The sequence below is a fragment of the Aphis gossypii genome, chromosome 3, assembly GCF_020184175.1.
Source record: "Aphis gossypii isolate Hap1 chromosome 3, ASM2018417v2, whole genome shotgun sequence".
Classification (NCBI taxonomy): domain Eukaryota; kingdom Metazoa; phylum Arthropoda; class Insecta; order Hemiptera; family Aphididae; genus Aphis; species Aphis gossypii.
This window is the reverse complement of record NC_065532.1, coordinates 24,757,464-24,783,761: the sequence shown is the minus strand read 5'-3', so window position 1 is coordinate 24,783,761 and position 26,298 is coordinate 24,757,464. Positions and strand designations below refer to the sequence as shown.

The following is a 26,298-nucleotide window of genomic DNA, read 5'->3' as shown; positions in this document are numbered from 1 at the left end:
GGTGAATGTAAAATAATTCAAGATATCATTTTTGAAAAATCATTTGTTTTCTATTATATTAAATTATCGCGTTTTTTTTCGACCAGAAGGGATGTGTATACTGTATAGACAAGGTGTTCAATGGACATCTGCCAACAATAAAATACTATATCGTAAATGTATCGTGAACATTTGACCGTTTTATACATAAGTCATAGGTATAACGTGTGTGTACATTGATCGAAAAATGTAACTTTTTTGTGATACTCTCCGTGTACAATTAATAATTATTCACCAAGTAGAGTACACTACGACAAACAAAATAAATTACTTGTCGAAGAGTATAGGTTTTCGACCTAATGCGTCGAAAATCGAACGCAGTGAACGCTGCCTACTATAAAATAATAAATAATAAAAATACAAAGTAATATGCTTACACGTTGAATTGTTTTTGAACACAAAAAAAATTCATTTTTTCTAAATAAATATTATATATTTTATATAAAAATATCAAAAGTTGAAATTTTATACAAATACAATAAAATTAATAAAATAATACAAATATTACACGTAAAAATAAAAAAACAATATTACGAGCACATACGTCGAAAACAGTATAAATAAAAAGTAGTAGTATACATCTTCAAGTAGTATTCGTAATTCCAATGCATTTTCTGACTTAACTGTATATCACAATACAATTTTAATCTGAAAATAAAAAATACAAATGAATATTAATACAAAAATCGATATAAAATGTAGATAAGATAATTTATATTTGGATAATTTAACTAATTGGCGAATTATTGTTTGTCAAATTATCTTTACATCGAAAACAAATCCATGCATACTTAAATAATATATTATACTACTGCAATTTCAGCTGTTAAATAGAATTTAATATTATCGACGTTTAAATACGTTATAGTATTATATTATATATTATTTCAAAGATACAGGTCTATCCGTTCATTGACTCGCTGTTTTCAATTAGTCCACGCGCGTGCGTCCTCTATTCGTCCGAAATGTCACCGTGTTATACACATACGTATTTTATAATTTTTACGCATTATTATACCTGTATCACGTTCAGTCTGAGGATAACAGCCGGTGAATTTTTTTAATACCCTCCCCTTCCAAATTTTGGATTCAAACCAATGACTTCCGTATAAGCAATGTTTGTACGGAAATTTAATCGTGATATTTAATAACTTAACATCATACCGAATTACCGAAATCTCCGAGAAGCAATGTGTGTACCCAAATTAAATTCCACAGTGATAATCGATATTCGATACCATAAGATAATGATATAGTAATTGCTACAATAAATTCGTCTAATTATTTAAATACTCGTTGACTCAAGTTTTGTTGATATAAAATTCATTCATTTTTGATTTTTTTCATATTCAATCCCAATTTGGTCGTTGACATGAATTTCAGTAAAGGTATAATATGTAACTTCGGTGTATATGTATCATTTATATAATGAGATATAATTATTATGACGGAAAAACGTATAGGAATGCAACGAAATCGTATCGATCGATGTAAACATATTTTTCCATACGATTAACGATTTTTAATAATGTTTAATAATTATATGGTAATATTCAATATATATAAAAACAATCCTCACCTGTTATTACGTAAATCGACTAGCTCTGGACGATGTGTCGTCGTTCACATTTTCGTGGAACGCGAATCCACCTGCTCGGTCATCGGCTTAATATGATGATGATGATGATGATTATGGATACATAATAGTCCAAATCCGTTTTGACTAAATTTACGGTAATTTGGACCAACAGAATACGTACATATGGGTACATATTATAACAATATGGTTTTATCACGATCCAGACGTTGTACTGTTTATATATCCGGACGACCAACAAACAGCTGTAAACCAAAACAAAAAGTACATCAGTAACACACCCTTAACAATTACGATAGCGCGGTGTATTTTAATCGGTGTAGTAAATCATTTCGCAAAAATATATCACAGTCCATACTCCATACTTTATATTTCACGCACGTGAATATTGCAACCAGAGACATTTTAAAAAAATATGTAAAGTGATACATAATATATTAGTTGGATAAGTCATTAAACAAAAAGTAGAAAAACTGTGGGAAAAGAAACATATACTAAATATTTGTATGAAAAAGTGAAAGAATTTAAACGGAAATCGTTGTGTTTAATACATCTGCTGATCCTGAAATGCATTATGCTACGCATAATATTATATTAATATTATCTGTCGGTTGAACTCGAAACAATGTAATTTATATTATATGCTTAAATAATGTACTATGAAACATTTAAAGATTTTTGTCAGTTTTTAAAATCTATTGCATTTTTGGTATAGGTATTTATGCTATATAATAAACTAAGCTAGATGATTCGGAATCTTATAAATTCGAATGCCACCGATAGTCGCTAGTTGTTTTCACTCGAAACGGTAACTACCTATACAAAGTTCAACATTTTTACACGCGCAAGCCACGCATATATATGGACGAATGGAGTATAATATTCGTATTTTTCTAGGCGGCGGTAGCATTCCCCGCCAGAGGTCAACGCAACGGAAGACGCGTTTTTTTTTTTAAGGATTACATGATAATTTCAAACAATGAAACATCGGAACGGCATAGGAAAAAAAAACCGGCTATGGCCTACGGGAAACGCGACCTGCAATCAACGCGATCGCATTTTTAGCGGTTTTCGTCCCAGAGTCCTTGACCATCACGACCGCGGTGTCCTCTTCATCACGGGTCCACGGGGACGCACACGCGTTCTATTTATTATATACAAATCCTATGCCTACAATAATGGTAAATAGTAAACATATTATAGTTTTTCCGATCGCCCATACTTCAGAAGTATACGTATGACTATTAATATCCCATATAAATCCGTCCTTATCAGCCGCATAAATTGGTTTCGTGATAAAATGTCAAATATGCGGTAAGCGCATACCAGCGCCGTTCGTTTAATATACGTACCTATCGCAATAATATTTGATTATCATATTTTAACATAATTATAAGTTATCGTCAGCGTATTTTTCACGAAAATCCATATCTGTACTTTACAATGTACTTGTACCTATGTCAGGACTAATTGATTTTCGATTGCACCATACCTAATTAATATAATAGTAACTATAATATTACATTTAACAAATAAAACGAATGCGAGAACGGGCAAAACATCGTGAACGTTAACGTACCTATTTTATCTACGTTGATTTTCGTAATCGTCGATAACAATTCTAGAGTAAGACTATATACATAGGTAGATCGATAATATTATATTGTGAGTGAACGAGTAAATTTATTTTAAATCGTGATGGTTTTTCGTAAGTATTACAGGATAAAACTTCCTCCGAAGGTTAAAGGTTTCGTGATTTTTTTCGATTTTTTTTTTTTTTTTGGTATCGTTAAAAGGAACGAATAGTACGAAATGGGAATGGGTACAGCAATGGAGTAGGTACAAAAAAGTATCTTCAAACAACGGATGAATGCACGAGTGTTTAACAAACGTAACGCTTTTACATTGTATGATCTACTCGGATTATACAGAAAATTCGCAAGTTTATACAATAATAATAAGTTATTAACTATATAAAAAAATGTTTTATTTTGATCAGCTGCTATGGATAAATCCGCACGTCCAACGTGTCTTGACCTAGCACACGTATGCGGTGACCTTTTCATTTCGGTTCAATTGCGACGTATATGATATTATAATATAAATAAATTTGATTATAAATAACGTTTTGTTATTTTTATTATGAACACTACCTTTTACGGACCGGCGCCTGGCTATCTAAACACGCGGATATGATTGAAAAGGTCTAATTATGTACCTATATGGAACGGAAAACCGAGTTGATCGATATCAGCCATACTGAACACCGTTAGTTTTAGATAACTTAGTTTTGTTATATACTACGACATAACACAACATTTTGTATAAGTATATATTTTAAGTTAATGCGGTCTATCAAAAAACCTACAGCAGCTGTATGTATACAAGCAGTATAGATATAGTGCATGGACACTGAATATTTATTGAAGGTACTTAATTTTGGTTAAAAACCGTTAATCGCGCATTTTAAAAAAGCAAAAAGTATGTTTGACTTACCTCGCGAACTCATGTGAGACGTAGTGGTGTATACTGGTGCGGCATATTATATAAATATATATTTACAATCGGCGTATATATAATCGTTATCATTTATCATAATATTGAATATATGGTGTCTTCTTTTGTAGCCGTGATTATTTTATATTATACAGCTATATAATACTATACTATAGTTATAACACGATACGAGGGTACGAAACGTGTGGTAAACGTATATTATAAATGCCATATAGGTATATATTATATTATATTCTTCGGCGGTCGAGGGAGCCGCAGAGTGTCTCTCTGACATCACAAATATCATGTTTGATACAATAATATATTATATATAAGTAGGAACATTTTCGGACGGACATTTTCTAATAGCGTTAGTCTACAGTCTTCACGGCCGTGCGCGAAAAAAAATACCGCTGATCGGATTTCAGGCCCGGCCGAGGCTAATGTTTGCGTCGCTTGTCCACCGCCGCCGTCGCCGTCGTCCTGTTACTCCCGGTGTGCTTTTTCTTGTTCAGCATCGCGTCGAACTTCCTCGTCTTGTTCGAGTTGATCGACAGCAGCTTGTCGATCACCTGTCTGATGGTAGAGTGTTTTCTGATCCACGGATTCGGGTACATGTTGGACGGACGATACGAAAACGCGTAAGTATCTACTTATATTATATTATTATAAACCGACGAAAAACTCCAAAACAAACCGTCGCGTAAATTACAGTTATCGACGATAGAACGACGGAAAACTGTGGTAACGGAAAAAGAATAAAATTTGTCGCGTACGGAAATCTATATTATGTTCGCCGAATATCCAAGAACTGTGATTGCGAAACCCGGTTGTGTGATGGCAATTGCGGTTCCTCTGATATTGACATTGAACTCGGTACTGACCACGAGCGATCGTGCGTCCGACCGTTTTATAAAAAAAAATATCGCATTGACCGTGTGCCCGCGCGTGCGCCAATCGCTCACCGGCGTCGGCAGTCGTGGAGGTGGTTGATGGCGGCGGCGGCTGGGCGGCGAGACTCGTTAATCGTTAGTTATACACATGTATTATTATTATTTATTATTACTATTACAGTATTACCTACATCATAGTATAATTTATACACGGCAATATGGTACAATATAATATTCACGCTTTCCTGTATCATATCATCATCATAGTAAGACGTAGACCTGATAGCGTTCTCCCTTAAAGTATCAAAACATAAAGGTTTTTGTCATTTCGTTGGTTTGATAGTATAGTTAGTATAATATGGTAATCTTTTATAATATTTTAAGTCAAACCCGTACAACTAATAATTAAGCCTTCATATTTGTTTGTTAAATAATGAATAGATATAGCTAGTGCCTAGTTTGCATGTTTAAACACAATTTAATGATAATAATATAATATATATTATCGTGTAATGATATCATACAAATTATTATAATTTTATAAAAGTGTACCGTAAATTAGTGTATAGGTATTAGGTACATTGATATTATATTATAACGTGTTCATTTTTCTCACAGAATATTGTATTATCATTATGACCCCCTCTATAAACGCTATTATTGTTTGTCCGGTACTAATGATTTATTAATTCAATTCGAAAATATGCGTTTATGAGGATGACGTTTTCTCGCGATTTCCGGTCGCTCGAGAATCCGGGAGTGTCTGGGTTTTTCCCGTTTTCTAACACGTCGTGCGAGCCACTCGACTACAACTGTAAACCGGTATTCCGGAAAACACGATTTTTATTATTGTTATTTTCTTGGTCACTCGCTATATATACATAATATATAGAGATAGTGCATTATTATTTATCTATTTTTTTTTTAATAATATAGTGTCTTGAATATAGTCTCGGAGAAGAAAGCGCCCAGCGGGGGCTATATATATAAAGGTACTTATAATGTGTACCTATAAAACAATAATAAGAAGTTTTTTTCAAGAGATATTCCTGCAAATCCGTAATTATTTGTGAAATAAGACAACTGTAAATATAATATGAATACGTAAGATTTCAGAACGTTTCTCCTTTCGTTTTTGAAAAAAAACACGTTAAGGTCAACCGATGTTATTCTTTTCCAAAAAAATGTTTATCACGAAATGTATCGTCAACGAATTAGATGAATCTAATAAAGCTAATTTTACACGTAGGTATTCAAAATATGTTGTTTTGTGGTATATAAAATCATGGTGCAAAACGATTCAAAAAACTAAACTAAAACTAGAAACCGATACATGCAATACTAGTATACTTGCAAAACTCATATTGCACAAAAACATAATACGTCAAAGACTTAAGCTATAAATAAGTAGAACTGCCTTTTTTATATAAAAACAAGTACAGCAGAGAATGTTTAGAGTTAGAAAAATTACATTTTGTTGTATGTTTAATTTAAATTTAATTTTACATATATATTTTAGTTGGATTGAACGATCTATATCCTATATATAATTGATGTATAGTAAGCTTAAATGGTAATTTAATTATGTTTAACATTAAGTTATGAAGATTTGATGGGAAGATCCAGATAAATTAAGAAAATAGATTGCGATACCATCATCTCTTTCCAATATTAGGGGTGTACCTATCATTAGTTCGTTAGATTTTATGCTGGAATAATTGAGTGATCGAGAAGTGAATAGTACTATGTTCTTTTTTAAGTTTCAGTATAGTGTTCGATTAGATAATAGAAAGACGCTTTTATTATTAAATTAAATCTTATTACAAAGCCCTAAATTTAGACGCTATTCATCCAAATAATTGATTTTATAAAAGTTTAGTTAAGATGTGGTATAGTATATAAACTATAGAGTGAAAGTTTTGATTTTACATTAAAGGACATATTTAAAGATACCAGAATAGATAAACAAAAATTTAGTTCGGGGTTGCTGTTATATGACGAACAAGTACAATTCTTGTTGAAAATAAAATATTGTAAAACATAATTTAAGTTAGATTTTATTTTTAAGAGTAAATGTAATGTAGCTGGACTTACTTTCGTTAGTTTTAACTTTCCAATTTTCATATTTTCAAATCCAGACAGATAAGATTTGTGTATAATATATTATATTATAATTGTTAATACTCGATAGTATTATATAGATAGTATACACTGTAATATAGAAATTTAATATTTTAATGCAATGCAATATTATAGTAGATAATATGTCACAACTTACCATACGTTCTTATTTATAATACAAATCCGATTGAAAATATTTTTGTGACATTAATGTATAATGTATAATGTATAAAACTATGATCGATACATTTGTCTAGTAATCAATGTATACTATTTTTGTTTTTAAGCAATACTTATTAGTTATTATACCTAGTGAATCACTAGTCACTAGTAGTAATATAATTAATTATATTATTCTGTTCGTCATTCGATGTTATGTAACCGAATTTTCAATACGAAAAACAAATAAAAACCTATATGATAATTTTTATACTTATATCGATCATTCTAATTTTCTATTTTTAGAGTTGTCATATTAAAAATAATTTATGCACCACGTGCTGTCATATTTTGTTTGTCAGGATTTCACAATAATAAATCCTCATACTCACACACGCATAGTATTTTTTAATATAAACAAGATATTATATTATATGATATACTTACAACCTGAGTTCCTGCCAATAAAAATCTGTGATGATTAAAATAATAATTGTCCGAGTTTCGATCATACCAAAAAATATTTCTTTTTAAAACTACCAACTTTTAACCTTTAATATTGTGTAAATGGCTAAGTAATACAATAATTCAAATACAAGTATATAACTATCTATAATATTGTTATTAAAATATAAAAAATTAGGTATAATAAAAATGCATTAATCTACTGAAAAAATTTCTTTTTATAACAAAATAAAGTGATTTACGTTTTTCTAAACAACTATTAATTATTACTTCATCGGTTTTATAGTAAAATACTTATACAGGGTGGTTAACTCACGTTATTATTTTTTATACAGTTTAAATTATTTACAATTTTAAAAAAAAATCAAATTTATAACGGTTTTTAAAAATGGTTAAATTACTTAAAATTATCTAAAAATAAATAAAAATAAAATCTAATCTTTTTTAAGAAAATATGCACTTAGCTTGAAAATAATAGGTCTCTGCTACAATAATAATTATTAATTATATAGTATCAATAGTAGTGGTTTACAATTCGATTGATAATGCTAATGTTGCAAAACATCAGCTATACTTGGAAACAATAATAATTATTAATAAATGACTACAATATTATATAGATTAAGAAATAATATTATTTTATATCGTATTATAAGAATCGTAATACAACGTGAAATAGTAATGGTTTTCCTATTCTGATAAAAAAGAAAAAAAATACAATAAGTCGATATAAATTATTGTAAAAAAATATTTTCATATAAATCTTGAATTGCGTGGTTTTCTCGAATTGTATTACTGCAATAGTGCAATATAATGATATAATGATATAATACTATATAAAACATATTGAAACCATAAATTAATGTATCGTCATGATTGGCTATATAGCTTATAATAGTAAGAAGGTACCTACATATTATGATACAGTAGGAAGTGAAATAGACATCAAAATATTGATATCATCTGAAATCAAACGTTCATCATTGAACTCACATAAAAAACTATAATTATATAAATTTGCATTATTCGCATTAAATAAAGTTTCAGTATTTATAAAATATTGAATAATTTTGTATACTGTATAGGATCATTTTTCTTATATGCAAACAGATACACTGCCCTGTTACTGAGAAAAACAGTAACTAAAAAAATATTAAAAATTATGTTTTGATGTTACATCATCATAATGAAATTATTTTGTATGTAGATGTATATAAAGGTTAAATACTGAAAAAATGAAATTTATTGGATGATTGAAATCCCATCTTAAAATGTTGTTACTACAGTAAATTTACAAAAATTTGAAAAATCGTACATTTCCTAGACTAAAACACGCAGTAAAAAAAAAATCCTACAAACAAAATCAGTAGTATATTGGACACTGTAGTTATAGTAGTTACTACAATTATTACTGAAATACCGTTAGGATCTAAATATTAAATTACTTTTAATAATTCTTCTTGTTATTTAATTGCTCTTAATTCGCATTTCTTACACAGGGCGAACACCACTCGTTGTCACTTGTAGGCTACACATTACATCATTCGAAAATAATAATGTATTTATTTAAATTCTTATTTTTAAAATATTTAAAACTTAAAAGTTAAATACTTATATCGTTTAAGGGGATGGAAGCGGCGATTTTCTTTCTCTGTCTTACATACGTGCAACATATAGCAATTTAGACGTTTTTTAGTTCCAACGTACCGATCGATATATTGATGCAATAAGGAATCTAAAACAGATTTGAATTCTTCGTCAAGTCTACTTTAGATTGACTTTCTCACTTTTTTGATTTTTATCCCCAAAATCCAATAAATTAGCTTTAAGCAAGTTAGAAACCTAAACACTATTAAAAGTTAATTTTTCGATATTCTATTAGCATACAATTTAACAAGTAGCATACTATAAGAGTTAATATGTTACTAAATACCTATTGTTAATTCGATTAAACAAAATAGAAATAAAAAATTACAAATCAAAGTTTTTTCAAAATGTAATATAAATAAAATTGAAAAGCATTACAACATTTTAATGTATTAATTAAATTGTATTGTATATATACATATAAATAATAATATAATTATAATTACTTATTGTCAAAAAACTGATTAAAATTATTCTTGTAAATTTCATACCTCATAATATTAAGACTTAATATGAATATATTATTATTTAATATATTTGAAAAGACACAGCATTAAACTAACGTCTAGAATAATGTGTATGTAAACTTAATTTCAATGTAAGTTCCTTTGTGGAAGCAATTCATCGTAAAATTAAGAACAGTATCTTAAGAAGTAAAATTGCACATAATCAGCTATACGGCTTAAATGATTGAGTTGAGGTAGATAAATGTTGATGTATTTTCATTGGAATTTAAACCAGTAGTTTCTGAGTTATTAATTATTATGTACCTAATAAGATAAATAGCCCATAATAACAGTTTTGCATAAAAAAAGGTTGTAATATTTGGTTATCTTATAATATTATACTCGGACAGTTTGTTCAAGTCATACAATTTTAATATAGAAATCAACATGTAAATTACTTATTATAATAAAATCACTAGTTTAATTAGTAATAAACCTACTCTCCTACGAATTTCAATTTTAATAGATATAATGACTAATAATATGTACCTATTAAAATAAGTAGTTCTCAATTAAAAAAAAAAAAAGTTGCATTGCATCGGAAATCCGCTGAAAGAGCATGAACTTATATATTAGATTCTGAACAAAGGGATGAATGTATTGATTTTACAATAATGTGTTTTTTTTTTTTTTGTCCCATAACTTGTTGAAATAATACTAAGGATAGAAGTCAAAAGTAAGAAGTTTCCAGTAGTTTTCAAAAAAAAAGTAATGAAAGAAGCCGTCATTACTGCGGTCACATAAGTTTAAAGAATCTTAATAAATGAAATTTACAAGAATACTTTTAATCAGTCTTTTGGCAATAAGTAATTATAATTAATATTATTATTTAAATATATAAAAATATAATACAATTTAGTTAAAACATTAATTTATAATGCTTTTCAACTGTATTTATATTACATTTTGTAAAAACCTTGATTTATAATTTTTTATCTTTATTTATTTTTAATCAAATTAACAATAGGTAATGTGTAGTGTTCTCCCTGTGTATGAAATACGAATATTTAACACGCAGATTATTATTAATTAAATTACATTTTATACATACTTTTATGTGTTATTGACAATTTATAATACGTTTCTAAATAATCTATAATTAATGAGGTAAAATCATACAGTATGTAGAACTGTTAGGCTGATTCAATATTCACATTAAATTAATATTATTACAAATATTTCTAATTTAAACACATCACAATAATAATTATTGTTTTATTTTTGATGAGCCCTCTAATTATATGTTTAATTATTCCATTTTTTCGTATTACAGACAACGTAAATAAAAAATTATTGGTATTTATAAATGTATAATAATAAATAATAATTAAACTTATTTCATTTATTTCTGTAAAATAGAATTAAATTATGTATTATATTTGTTTGTATGCACAGGTCAACTTACGATGATAATGTTTAAGTTTTTAATGTGGTGTGCTATTATGAAGTTCCCCGTGATATCATCAATGATAGGTATCAACATTTGTCACTGCTTTTAGAAAAACCAGAAAACGAAAAATTTTAAAAAATAGGTATACTTAAAATATAGCTACAAAATAATAATAGCTAAAATTGTATTAAACATATTCTTTTATTTTATATAGATAATAATATATTTGATTGTCTATGTCTTTAAATTTGCGATTTGGAAAATACTAAAACCCATTTTATAAAAATATATAGTCATGATCTTCAAAGCGGTTAATTTAAGATATTCGACACCAATTTTCATCTAATAACGAATTTATTCGAATTCTGAGTTTTAGAATTTTTTAATTTACTTAAGATATTTTTTAATTCTCTGTATTATTTAGTAGCTAGATACTATTTAAAGAGAATCTTGATCATTTAGGGATTTAGGTGTCGTATCCCCCCTCAACCGTTTTTTTTTAAAAAAAAAGACTGGTTAACATCATTTATTTACTGATATTATTATATATTATTGAATTTTTTGTAATTATTTGTTTCCGTGTCATATGCGTACATAAATTTATTGCATTGAAAGGAGATGCTTATGATGAATATAATTTTTTTGTAGGGGGGGGGGGGGTTGGGGGGTTATAGGTGAAATGTAATAAGATTTCATCCCCCCTTACAAATATGACCAAATTACGCCACTGGTCTTGATGTAGGTACTTCAAACACAATTTTAACGAGCAATTAATAATATATTTTTATTAAAGATAATAGTGCTTAAAAAGTTAAGAATGATTTTACAATAATATATAATACTGGATCTACCATGTATTTATCATACTTGAATCATCATTTTTATAAATTCTAAATGTAACCCATCATATTTTCCAAACCAATTATTATCATGGACCTATACAGTTCTTAGTACGTAAAGTTAAATAACTAAAAAACTACTCATTCAATTTTGATTTTAATACGTTAACATTATTTGAAAAAATCATTACTAGCACTACAAAATAGGGGTTGTCATATAAAAAACAGAATTTATTATTTTTCAAGGACATTCCTTCTAAATAAGTAGTACAACATATCATAAAAATTTGGAAATATTGTCTTGAAATAAATTTCAATACTTCAAAAATCGAAATTTTACAAACTGCATTTTTGAAAAAGAAAAAGCGAGAGAGCATATTTGGTGAATCTCCTTTTATGAAATTGCTTTTTACATCTCGCTACTGTTTTTTAACCATGTTTAGACAACTACGACTATTGGTACAGCGTTGGATCTAAACTTTCATTTAATTTCTTTAATTCTACGTCAGACACATTGAGTAGATAAAATTCGACAACATTCTAATGTAGCACTGACGTCAATATATAATACGTCAGATATATTTTTTTAATTATACCTAATGCTTTAACGTGGAGTGTTGTAGCTATAATGTAGCTAGTAAATTATACACATTAGTTATTATTTTTTAAATGTTCCCATTCCCATAATTCCCAACGTATAGGTACATTATAGCATAGATGCAGTTGTACACGTTATAGTAACTAATAATAGAATTATAGTAATATATGTACATGAGCGACTGCCTCGTCCAATAAATATGAAATAACGATTTATAATAATCTAATCGAAGATTAACTTTTAAAAACTGTAATTTTAAAATAACGTAAAAAATTATGACAGCGTAATAAAAATATAACTTCAACCAATATCAATATAAATATGAATATATTAAAACATGCGCTAGAAATTCACAAGAAATCATATAATTATTTCACTAAACAAATATCTGAAATACGCAAACGTATAATGTGTATGTATATATAGTAAAGTTACCAACAGTCTTGTAATGTTGTACAATTATTACGATGAATAAAATATTATATATAATATTATTATACATCATACATGATAATAATATTATAACAATATAATATATACATTATACATGTATGTTACATATACCTAACCTTTTACCCAACAACAAGTATAATCAAATAAATCTAAGAAATGCATTAGAAAATTAAAATCATTTAAAAAACGTATTACAATTTTAAAAAGTAAAATCGAGCACCGTGTAATAATGTTAATACACTGTACGGAACTGAATTCATGATCGCGTGCTGTCTTATTCTTGTCTTACGACGATATTACAAGGTGCGCATCACGTTTAAACATGTTTAAACAAATTAAATAATTAAATAAATTTCAATTCATAATTTTCTCTATTAAATATATTTCTTAGGACAATATTATAGGGTATAATATTGGTTGTGTTGGGTACATAACATAATATAATAAACATTACAATTGTAAATATTAAAAGAAAAAACCATTAGTATAATTAAAACGATATGTACTTATCTATTGACTCTGAGGAATCTATATTTTTTAAATCACAATGAATTCGGCATTTTCTATTATTAACAAATGATTTACACGCGCGAGTTGAGCTGTTCAGCGATGATAGCGTCTGAAGTGAAATTTAAAATTCATTCTTTTTTTCATCTCTTGTGTACCTATTTATGTACCGCTTAAAACAAACGAACATATTATAATACTTCATCATGCTTCCGAGCGTACATTTATTATTATGATAATACGTTGTTTACCTACGTACAAGAACAGCACGACGAATACGAGATACATAATAATATAAGTTTCACGTAAATTTAAAATAAGTGTATAATACTTGCATACAATATAACATCGCTAACGTATATGTATTATAGTTTATACAATACCGATGAGTTCCTACTTAATATTATCTACCTATATATAGTATACACGGTTATAAAAGTTTCTAAATGGATTTATATGTTATACTTATTTTTTCACACAACTGTCTTTTTTTATTTTTTATTTGTCAATCACATAATTTTTTTCAATTGTTGATGTGTATTGACATCTAAATTCAACTAAGTTGTTTTTTGAATTTTTAAAGCAAAAATAATAGTTAATTAATCCATAATGTTTTAAATTTCAAAAATTTAAATATGAATTGTGGTATCATTTAAGGATACAATATATAGGTGACTGTACGTCGGTGAATAAATCATCTTATGTATTAGTTATGTATTTATTTTGAATAGCTCTAAAAGAAATAGTGGTCATCGGTCATAGTTATAAATTGTTATTTTACCACTCAGTACACCCAATGTAGCTTGCATATTATATGGTGATATTATTCATTAAGCAGGTAATATTTATAATGTTTAAATACATACCTATTTTATAATGACCTCTGCGTGAAGAAATCTACAATTTAAAACCATTATCGGTACAAATATACAATATGTTTATACAGTTCTATGTTACAATATAATGCAATTTTAAAATATAGTTAAACAATTATAATCCAATTAGTGTTCTATTTTTAAATCATATATCAAGCGCAAAGACGTGTTATAACTAAAAATTGGTTGATAATTAAAAAAATCTAATAATTATATATTATTATTTATGACTTATAAGATAATAATATATTGATATGTTATATTTACCCGAACATTCGATAATCACCTTAAAAGAAGTAACTGTAAATGGGTTGGTAGGTACTACAGGATAATTTTTATTATTGTCATAAAAACTGTTTCTCGATCTTAATAACATAATATTACTTGAATCGTTTTTTGGTTTATTTCGTTTTTCAGCCGATGTGCATGCTTTCTACTAATACTCTTTGGAAAAAATGATTAACTATAAATCAACAAAATAATGATTGCCAACTTAACATATTTAAAATTGAAATTATATAGTATGTTTTATTGTATTTTTCAATAAATATGTAGTATTTAAAAATGTTTCTTATTTTATAAAACGTAAAGATTTTACGATTATGTATACATGAACAGTTTAAATATTATTATTTATCTATAGTTTCTATTGTCTTAACACACGATTATAACAAATCAGTTTGAAAGATACTTGAGAGTGAAGCCACTGGAATACTGGATAGGTAGGTGACAATTATATACTCGTGCGCACAGGGTATGTTAAGTACGTTGTGGTTTTTAATTTTTGTGTACGACTTTAATTCATTGGATGACTTTTTTTTAATATTTAAGCTATAAATAGTAAAAATGCTAACCCATTAAGACGAAGTATGAACAACTTTAGGTAACCAATAAAATAAACCGACTAGTAACCACTAACCTTGATATTATACTTATCACTGCAGTTTAAAAGTGTGAATTCTACCACAGTTGTATAACACTGATAATACAAAAACTCAGGTATATGGTATATACTTTATTATAAAGAGATTTTGTTGATAGTTATTTGTTGAAAAATATAAAATTGTTTAACCAATAATCAATGTGAGTTTTTGTGAATTGATATTTTGCATTAAATGTTTTTTTTGGCGGGGGGGGGGGGTTGACGGGGTCAAGTTACATTAGGTTTGGTTTGATAAGAATCATTTAAAGAAAAGTGGGCCATTTTCTTTCGTGTCACACTCCATACCAAATTATTATGCACGCCTATAGTGACAATATTATATAGATCAGTATGGGGCCTCATCGTAACATTTTCTCGAATATTATTCAATCAAGTCGATAAATCTCTTTAATTTTTATACGACGATTAAAGATTGAATTTTAGGTTTCGGTGTATAATCTGTTTATTGTTACATTTTTTTTTTCATATTTCACGAATGAAAATTATTTTTACTACTATCAACAACCAATATTTATATCATACAAATTATATATGTCAAATAAAAACGTGTACTTGAAAATAATTCATCGAGTTAATCAATTAGGACATCTTAACATCAGAAATCAATATCAGAACACGTACTGGAAGAATAATTTTCACGTCGTTTACTCTCAAATACCTGTAGATTATAATTACGATATTTCGTATATCGTTAGCTTATGATAAATGATAACAATCATATCAATAGCATTTTATTTACAATTGAAATATAATCACGATTTACAACCGTGATTCAAATATTAAACAAAAAATATTATAAGTTCGTGTTTATCAACATGGACATTTTAATCGAGATGCAATTCGTTTGAACAACCTCAAACCATGATTCGTTCGTTGTTAATACTGAGCTTATCGCAATATACATGTAGGTATGTTTTTGAAACTTAAATCATAATGTGCCTACTTGCCAAGGTGTTATTGGAACATCTATTATTCATGTGCACCTGACGTATCACTTGTTGTATAAATTTTAATTGAATGGTTTAAAATATCAGCGTACTCAATGTGCTAGCTATTATATTATTAAATATAGGGAAGTAATTTAAATTAAATTAAAAATTGTTACTGTAACGAAATTTTTTTTAAGTAATTTGATGGTAATTTATTTGCTTGTTTATATTTTATCTATATTAGTAATGTAAGTTACTTCTTTGTAGCAAAATTACTAAAAATGACTGTTTAGTCTTTACCAGTGCCGGATTAAGTGTTCCACGGGCCTAATTGGTTAGTAAAAAAAGTGATAGCTACAAATTAAAAAGAAATGTGTCAAAATCGTGTCGAACACATTTTTAAATTATAGTTGAATGCTAAAATATATGTATATATTATTCATAGGATTTCGTAAAATTTGAACTCAAGATAAAAAAAATTTAATTGGCCAAAGTTCAAGTTTTTTTTTTAAAATTATTGTAAACCAAACTTATGGAAAATCTCGTATACAATTTTCAATTCTGAGCTACATAATATACAACATTTTGCTGATTTTTTTTTTGAAAATTGTTGGAAAATTTTTACTTTTGACCTCTATGTTCCAAGGAACACTTTGGATATTCACTTTGCCATTTTAAACCACCTTCGAAGTTTGAAAATGAAGCATTATTTCGATAAGTTATGCTGTACATAGACACAAATACAAAAAAAACACACATCATTGTAAAATCAATACATTCATCACTTTGTTCAGAATCTTAAAAATTACTGGCCAAATTTTTTTAAGGTCCTTAAGCAGTGTTTAATTTACTTGTAGGTTAATCCGGCGCTGGCCTTTACTCTATTCAGTCTATTCCATTTTAATAGATTTATAGAACCAAATGATATTGTATGTAAGTATAATATATTACAAGTACTTATAAATTTTTAACAGTAACATTTTTGTAATTTTTATTTTTCATAACTAATAATTATAACTAGTAATTTGAAAAATGCACGGTTATTTAAAATATATTTAAAAATGTATTATTTTATTTTTACTTTATCTAGGTATATAGTTTTTAAATAATATTTTATATAATTTCATATTGTTAATTGACAATTGTTATCAGATATTGATTACTTTGTGGATACGTTTGCAACGTAATAATTAAATTCTAGAGTTATTTTTAAAATAAAATTTAAAATAATTTTAATTGACCAAAAAAAAAAAATTTTTTTTTGAAGCGATTTGAAAGGTAATTTCAAATTATTAATGTATAATAATAATGTATTATGTAAAAAAAGAAGTAATTTCTTCAAGATTGATCACTACCTTTTATATTAATTAAATATTAATGAAACATTAAAAGTCTTTTATACGAATAAAAAATAAATACATACTCGTAAAATAGACATTATATTATGATTTGTAATTTTTTTTATAATTTAAGATTTTATTTCCATTAATTATAAATAGATTCTGAAAATATATTATACATGGCTTGTTAAAATTTTCGTTTAATAATTTATGATTTCTAAAAGGTTTGAATAAAATACATATCTGAATAACTATTATTTTTTTTGTATTTTTGAAATTTTAAAAAATAATTACCACTAGCTTATCAATAATCCCATACTTTAAATAAGAATCATTATTTTTTATTGAAATATTAACTATAATTCATTTTATTATTTAATGTTATACTTATAATATTAATAAAATTAAATACATTACAATATATTAGCAAAATTATTATTTATATAATTCCTTTAAATTATAAGATATAATATAATATACTTAATTAAACTTAAAATTTGATAGCCATTTTTAAAAAAGTTTTAGTCTTTATTAAGTATTTTTTTTTAGTCATTAACGTTTGAGCCTTAGTTATAAATTGATAAAATTTTATTACACTTTGAACTACTTCATTAATTATCAAATTGGTTGTGAATGATTAAATGTAACTATAATAGTAAAGGCGATTTTCCTAATAATTTTAGCTTCTTGTTTAATTTAAATAATTAATATAACGACAAAAGGTTTATACAATTTTGTAAAATAAAGAAAGCTTTAAACCACATTTTTTGTCAATATACAATTGGTTATACATCTACACATAATATGTACATCATATCACCACAGTCCGTTCGTTAATTTCTATCGACACGAGAAAGTTAATAACGGAGAATATAGAAACGAGATGGCACTGTGTGGATATAATAGAATGTGCAAAATGTACATTTGAGAAAATGAGAAATTAAAGATAAACTGAAATTCGCAAAAACTCAATAACTATTTATAAAAATTTAAAACAAATTGTATTTATTTCGTAGAGTATCTGAGTATCCACAATCCACATACGGACGCTTTTTTTGGTGAAAACTACGATCGTGTTACATAACACGCCGTTAAACTCTTCAATCTCGAATATGCTAATTATACATAGGCTAAATGTATAGAGAAGCTAAAATAACATAATTATATTAATTTAAAAAATGTTTAAACTGCTAATTTCTTAATTATAAATATATGAAATTAAAATATAGTTCATTTATACATTTCAAGAAGTTAGATAAATTAATTTTTTTTAATTGTAGGGATGGTTATACTGGTTATTGTTTTAAAACATTAAAATAATCGGTTAATTGTATCCATTACATAATACAGTATACATTACAGGATTTCTTATAGTACCTACTTAAATAAAAACCTTTAAAAACGGAACTTTAAATTTATTAAAAACCGGTTGAGAGCATTGACTGCTGAATAATTGCACCTACGAAATAAAAATATCCAAGCCGATTATATAGTGTTACTATTTTCTAATTTTATCCTAGTAATGATCAGTATTGCAACTGCAGACTGCTTGTTTACAGAACAAATAAATTATGTCATAATATACGACGTCTTCACTCATCGTGATTTTTTCCTATTTTAATCAATACAACCATTCATTATACAAATGTTATAAAACACGGTTAACCGTAGTTTCCAATACGCAAGTATGGGTAATTATAATAATAATAATCGGATGGGTTTTCGATGTGTTTATGACGCGCGGAGTCCTGTGCATTATATTATTATATTGATTATAAACATAAGTACTACTAGTACTAGTTTAGTTCATATATATAGGTACATGGGCGGTAATAAAAATACTAATTTTCCTTCCCCCCTCCCCCCGACAAGGTTGTGCGCATAAATTATAATAATATTGTTATAAATTACATAGTAATAAAGTAATAATGTAAAGTAACTAACAACAACAACAATAACAAAGTTAACTGTTTACAAGATATACCTACCTACATACTGGAAAAACCAGCTAATGAGTACATTATAGGTAAATACGTACAACATGGGTTTTGACCAATAATTATGCGTTGGTCATTACCGCATACACTTATGAATCTAATATGTAAAGGACTCGTGACATTTCCGCCAAAAAGTGACATGCTTGTTATGCAAAAGCTGATCAATCGAGCATTTTTAATTCATTTTAAAGCTGGCTTACTAGAAAAATAAACTGATTATTTAAAAACAAAAACTCTTTTATCTAGCTTACGAAAACATTTGAATCTGTAAAATATCGTACTACAGCGATCGGTATCTCTATCGGGTAGATTTTTCTAGATGGTTTTAAATTTTTTAGGTCATCCGTCGGTTTAGATTGGCAGACTGTATAAATAATGATTAATACGTTTTAATAATAAAATATATTTTATAGTATCTTTTGTTTTATACCTAATACTTATTATTATAAGTAAACGGTAGCAGAATTTCATGTTTTGCATCGAGTTCGTGTGTGGCTGCCATGGACAAGGATCTGCGAGCTGCGTGCTAATGTAAGAGGTGTTTAAAAAAAGGAATGCGGACAATTAATAATGATATTATTATTATTATTGGGCGTAATAAAGACACGAGAACACGATAAAACGATTAATAATAGGTTATTAATACATATATAACTATGGCATAATATTATATTATTATTGTTGCAGCTGGCGTGGACCAATTCACAGTTTTACCTGAAACAAAATTATTATTATTTATGGTCAGTGAACCAATATTATTATTCATGTTTTATTGTGCTTCTTATATTATTTTATGGTCTTCGAAGAAATAATTGACCTTATATTTTTTAGTTTTTCTTTCTGGCCAGAAAATTTATGTTTTCATCCAATACAATAATTATTATTGTTTTCCAAAAAAATTAAAATTAATATGTGTTCTGCAACACCGGGGAATTTTATTAAACGTCATATTGTAACATCACAACATATAAACTGCAGGTGTGCATTTATTGAATGATAGTTATAGACGAAAGTAAGTTTTCGCTAGTTATATTAATATGTTAGTTAGTCTAATCGGTTCGTTACACTGCACAATACTGTTTTGGGATAATATGAGGTAACACAACGATGATAATATTATAATACAATTATTATATATAATATTACGTACAATTATCGTTTATTTTTATTATATCAATAATAGTTGTTAGTTTTTATATATTTTGATTTTATTTTAGTAAAGTACTCAATTATTGAATTTATACTGAATATAATAAATATTATTTTACATTCTAATTACCAACGATTATATTTTTATTCCTCGCAATAGGTCTATATTAACCCTGAAAATAACCGAGTGCAACTGGTCCATTGTAAAAAGGTCATTTCGAGCGCAACCGGTAAACTCCCGCTGCAGCCAGAAGTCATTCCATACCAGGATGTTGACGAGTAGGTATACAGTAAAACTGCCCAACCGTCATAACTTTTATTAATTATATTATACCTATAAAGCCGTGTGTAATTAATTTTTCACATCCGCATCTGCGGCACATGAACCACCGTTTTCCTGGATTCTCGCGGAATCGGCTCTATAGACAGGCGCGGATCTAGAACTAAAATTGAGGGGGGGTCATATTTACGAAAAGACAAAAACTTAATACACAGTTAAGACATAATAAAATAAGAACTTTATTGATAATTGTTGTTTTAATTAATTAAATGACAAAGTTTAGTCTCCTTTGTTTTGTTTTTCCAAATCTGGTTATAATGTCATCAACATTTACTGCTATATTCTTGTGAATATTGAGTAAAGCGAGACCAGTGAGGCGTTCCTCTCCCATGTTTGAACGAAGCCACGTCTTAAGGCGCCTGAGAGTGGAGAACGATCGCTCCGCTGTAGCTGCACTTACAGGAAGTGTTGCGAGTATTTGCAATAGAACATTTATATTTGGGTATAAATCTGTGTCACACTGTTCTATTACCTGAGGTAAGAATTCCGGTACTTTATTTCCACTTTCTACTTCACGTTTCCATTTTGTAACCCAAAGCTGAAATTCTGACAATACCGTAGATATATGAGGCCTGTGTAGAAGTTCAGTGTAGTTTTTAACTGCTTCCCGTACGGCTACCAAATCAACTTCTGAGTAAACAGTTTTTGGTAAAAATACACCCAAATTAAACAATGAAAGCACCTCTGGAGAAAGTCGTTCTTCCAAATCTGCTATTATTGAATCCAAGAGAGGAATATATATACTTTTGCGGAAATATTCTTCTGCAGTTTGACCTGGCTGATTATTTTCTCGGTGCTTCTGTCTAGGAACAATTCTTGGTAATCTTATCTCCACATCTAACTGCTCGGAAATCTCTTTTGACTCTGAAAATAATTGCTGGAAAACAACATCACTATTTGTTCTCTTTTGCTTCAGAAGAAAAATAGTGTCTTTCATTGCGTCGGTTGCCCTTTTCAAGTCAATAGACGAAGTCTGAAGAAAACGGCTAAGTGACACAGTTGTTCCTAAAATGTAAAATATTAATACATTAAATAAAAAGTCATACATTTTTTTTTACAAATCTATAAATCATCACATACCTAAGACATCATTCAAACATACTGATGCAATAATGAACTCAGAACTACATAAAACATGTCGGAGACATTGAGCATCACTCGCGGTTTTGCTGTCCTCCCAAGTTGTAATTCGGTGCAGGGCATTACATATTTTGACCAAGTTATCGCCTTGAAATTGTAAGTGTCCATCATGCCTTTCAACCCAACGAGTTTCACATATTCCTTGTAGAGCCATTCCTTCAAGCTCCTCTTCAAAGACTTTGTGCCGTTTTGCTGACGCATTAGCAAAAGCTACTACTTTCCTCATAGTTGCTGAAGCATTACGACAAGCCGAAACTTTTGAAGATTTGGCTAATGAATTGTTTAAAATATGGTTGTTGCATGGACAACGCTTAGCGTTAGTGGCTTTTTTAGAAAGTTCATGAACTGCACCCTTAGTTTCAGAAGCCATCACAGAGCAGCTATCTGTACCAATACCAACACACCATGCCAAATCAATATCAAATTTAAAACAAAGATCTTCCACTATACGTGACAATTCAACGCCTGTCAAACGACGCTCTGCTCTTGCGTCCTCAAAATGAATCATCTCGTAAGCATCGCAAAAAGTTAAAAAATCCTCCTTGATTACTCCATTATAGAAATATCGAATGGAGAGACTCAGCTGCTCAGTGTGAGAGATATCAGTTGTTTCATCAAATATTAATGAAAATAATTTCGCTTCCTTTACTCTAGCTAAAATAGCTTCTTGAATCAAATCTTTACATGTATCGATCAGTTCGTTTTGCACTGTTTTGCTGATATATGTTGCATTGGAGTTTGCTACTTCTAAATGTTGACGCAGATTTGAGTCACCTGACTCGATACGAAACCTTAGGAGAGCTCTAAAATTCCCCTCTTGATTTGCTACCACGCTATTTTGCTCATTTTTGTCAACATTTAGAATTATTTTTCCGTCGTCCCTATGCCCACGCAGGGGAATATTTTGGCGGCCACATAATACAATTGTACTGACAATTGGTCGCAAACGATCTCTATTTTCTTTTACCTGCGCCATTCGCTGCTTACAGACTTGGTTAGCAACATTAAGGTCAGGGTTATGGTAAGTTACAAGAAAACTTTTCCCAGCTTCGACCGACATTTGGTGATATTTATTTCGCTGGTGTGTTAATAGAGACCCCTTTTCTCCAAGTAGGTCATCAAAAGCTTTTAAAGGTTGTTTAACAAGCCGTTTAAGAGGCGTATTTGTTTGAACTCCACCACCTGAGCCTGAAGCAAATAGAGCACAATACTTGCAATACAGCCCCTGGTCTTTGTGTGATAAAACGAGCCAGTGGAATTTATTAAGATGTGATCTTTGAGCGTACTTTTTGGTTTGTTTTCCATTCTTGGTGACCACACAAAAAGGAAATTCGTAATTTATAGGTGGCATCCAGTGTTTTTCAAGAAGATTAGCTTTAGAAGAATTGTCAATGCTTTTGCTTCCTATAAAACAACCAATATCTGAAGAGTAATCAAAATTGATATGGGAGTCGTTTTTCTGTTCAGATTTAGATGCAGATAACGTATTCGTACACGGAATGTCAATCGCCAAATTATTTCTATGGTCAGAATTAGGTACCGAAGTAGATATAGATGACTCGTTTTGTCGATTGTCAAACCCAAGTTTTGGCTTCTTACTGAAGAATGTGTCTATTTGTCTTACCGACCTGCTATTTCTTTTAAATGAATCACCCTACATAAAATACAGAAAGACATTTCAAACATTTTATACTAAGATAAAATGAAAATACAAAAAAAAAACTATAGTTAAATAGGGAATGCAAAATGTTTTTACAGAGGGATATTTATAATTTTAGTTATTTTTGTATACCTATAGATTATAAGTAATTTTCTATTGGTATAGAATAAATAATATATCAGAAATCAAAATCACTACTACTTATTAAATATTTTATCATTTAACAAATATAAAAAATTATATTTATAATATTATTTTTTTTTATTGTGCTACCAATATTAAACTATACCAGTAACAACCTATTTAAGTATTAACAATCAACCATGTATTTTTTCTATAATTTTAATCAAATATAATTAACTTATAATTAACGACGATAAGATATTAAGATATCGCTATAAACATATTATGAATAATTAGTTCGTACTTTATTTTAATAATGAAAAATAAATAATTTGGAATTTAAAATTTAAAATTCAATTATATGTTAGTATGTTATAAATTATATAAACTTAATTTTTATACAAAATACATGTTTTTACTACGGATGTGTCCCTCAAGATTTCTAGAAAATAATAGGTCCACTGCATAAAAAGGTTGTAGACTCCTAATATAAACTATTAGCTTATACATTATAATCATTTGAATAATAAAATGCTCGATTGAAACTTCATTCGAATAGGAATTGTATCGATTATTACAATAATTATAATTATATACTCACCATAGTTTTTTTTCGTACTCGACGACTGATGCACGTGTCCCAGACGTTCACAGCAAAATAAAATGATTCAATAAGCAGTCAAACATTTAACGTTGTATATGGTATTTTCAATTTTGTAACAAATTATTATTAAAACGCAAATTAGTGATTAGCGGTGGCTGCGTCGCCATTCCGAGTACCTATATAATATATAGACGTACGCGTGTCGCGTGTAGACTGTAGGTAAGTGTAAGTATACCTTATATTATTATACGGGTTGAAAATAATATTTCCGTCATATTTTTTATCTTTCCGCCGATTTCTTATTAATTATCGTCAATCGTCAATCAGTTTCTAAATACTATTAATATTCTTAGAAAATATATGTTTATTGGAAATCATGATTTTATGAACAAGTGGTGATTTAGTTTAAATGCAGGCTGTAGCCGGTAGGTACCTATATAATATAATATATAAATAAAATATGTTCTATATATTATATTTTATATATTTTTTTTTTTTAAAATCTGTGAAACATTAAAACACAATTTCTGCATATTTTAATTTTTAAATAAAAATAAAGGACTTAATTTTGATTTTTTGGGGTGGGTCATGACCCCCATGACCCCCCCCATAGATCCGCGCCTGTCTATAGAGATATATTATCTTATAAAACTATACGATACAATATATAGTAGTTGACTTCTAATGTTGCACGAGTAAATGTATTATAATTGTACGTAAATAATAATATTATGGCCGAGATCATCGCATTCAAGGGCGCCCGGTCTTGTCCGGTGTAAATTATTAATAAAATATTACGGACCACCCGCGATTCGTCCGTTTTATACAACGTAGCAGACATATTTTACGCTGTTTATTTTTCTTTCTATCTAGAACATTCTAGAATCTCGTTTGTTTGGGATTTTTGTAAGCGATTCCAGCGAATACAATGGCCCACGATATTGTGATGAACAAGGAAAAATGGAGGAAATTTAAAAAAAAAAAATGACGTTTTTAAAAAATATTTGTTCTATGTTATCGCGATTTGTGGCTGTGCGGTCGTTTGATGTGATTTTCGTGATCCGACTACGCTACGACGAAAACTGCAGATGATATATAATATATAATATTACAATAATACATATTAATATGATATATTATAATAAAACTACACGCATTTGTCCCGACAAATCATTCCGGTATTACTACACACTATTGTACGGAATATTCCATCATTTGGAGGTAGTCCAAGACGAACAGCTAACATTATATATTATAATACAAAATGTTAATGAACTGGCTCCCGTTTGAGTACATAATAATATGCGTTTTGTGCATAGTATGAGACATTGAGATCGTTGAGATGAATAACTGTTTAAGGTCTGCTACAGAGTGGATTTCGGAGACTTAATCAACGACAAAAATAAAAAAAAACTATACGATCGAAACGTGAATTTTGACCTATGCATAACCGCTTAATAACTATTATAATACGATTACACTTTTTAA

The 26,298-nt window shown here is 28.3% G+C and overlaps 1 protein-coding gene and 1 long non-coding RNA gene across 2 annotated transcripts; both read right to left on the bottom strand.

Moving 5' to 3' along the window:
- Positions 1-500: 500 nt before the first annotated feature.
- On the bottom strand, positions 501-5,034 carry LOC114124502 (uncharacterized). Its single transcript, XR_003592452.2, has 3 exons — positions 4,133-5,034; positions 1,619-1,881; positions 501-687 (listed from the first exon to the last, which is right to left on the bottom strand). It is a non-coding gene; the product is annotated as an uncharacterized LOC114124502 (long non-coding RNA).
- A 16,454-nt stretch (positions 5,035-21,488) lies between these two features.
- LOC114127492 (52 kDa repressor of the inhibitor of the protein kinase-like) lies at positions 21,489-26,056 on the bottom strand. The gene is made up of 3 exons (XM_050203828.1): positions 26,003-26,056; positions 22,364-24,077; positions 21,489-22,288 (listed from the first exon to the last, which is right to left on the bottom strand). Exons 1-3 carry the CDS (start codon positions 26,054-26,056, stop codon positions 21,489-21,491), a joined length of 2,568 nt encoding a protein of 855 aa, XP_050059785.1.
- Positions 26,057-26,298: the final 242 nt, after the last annotated feature.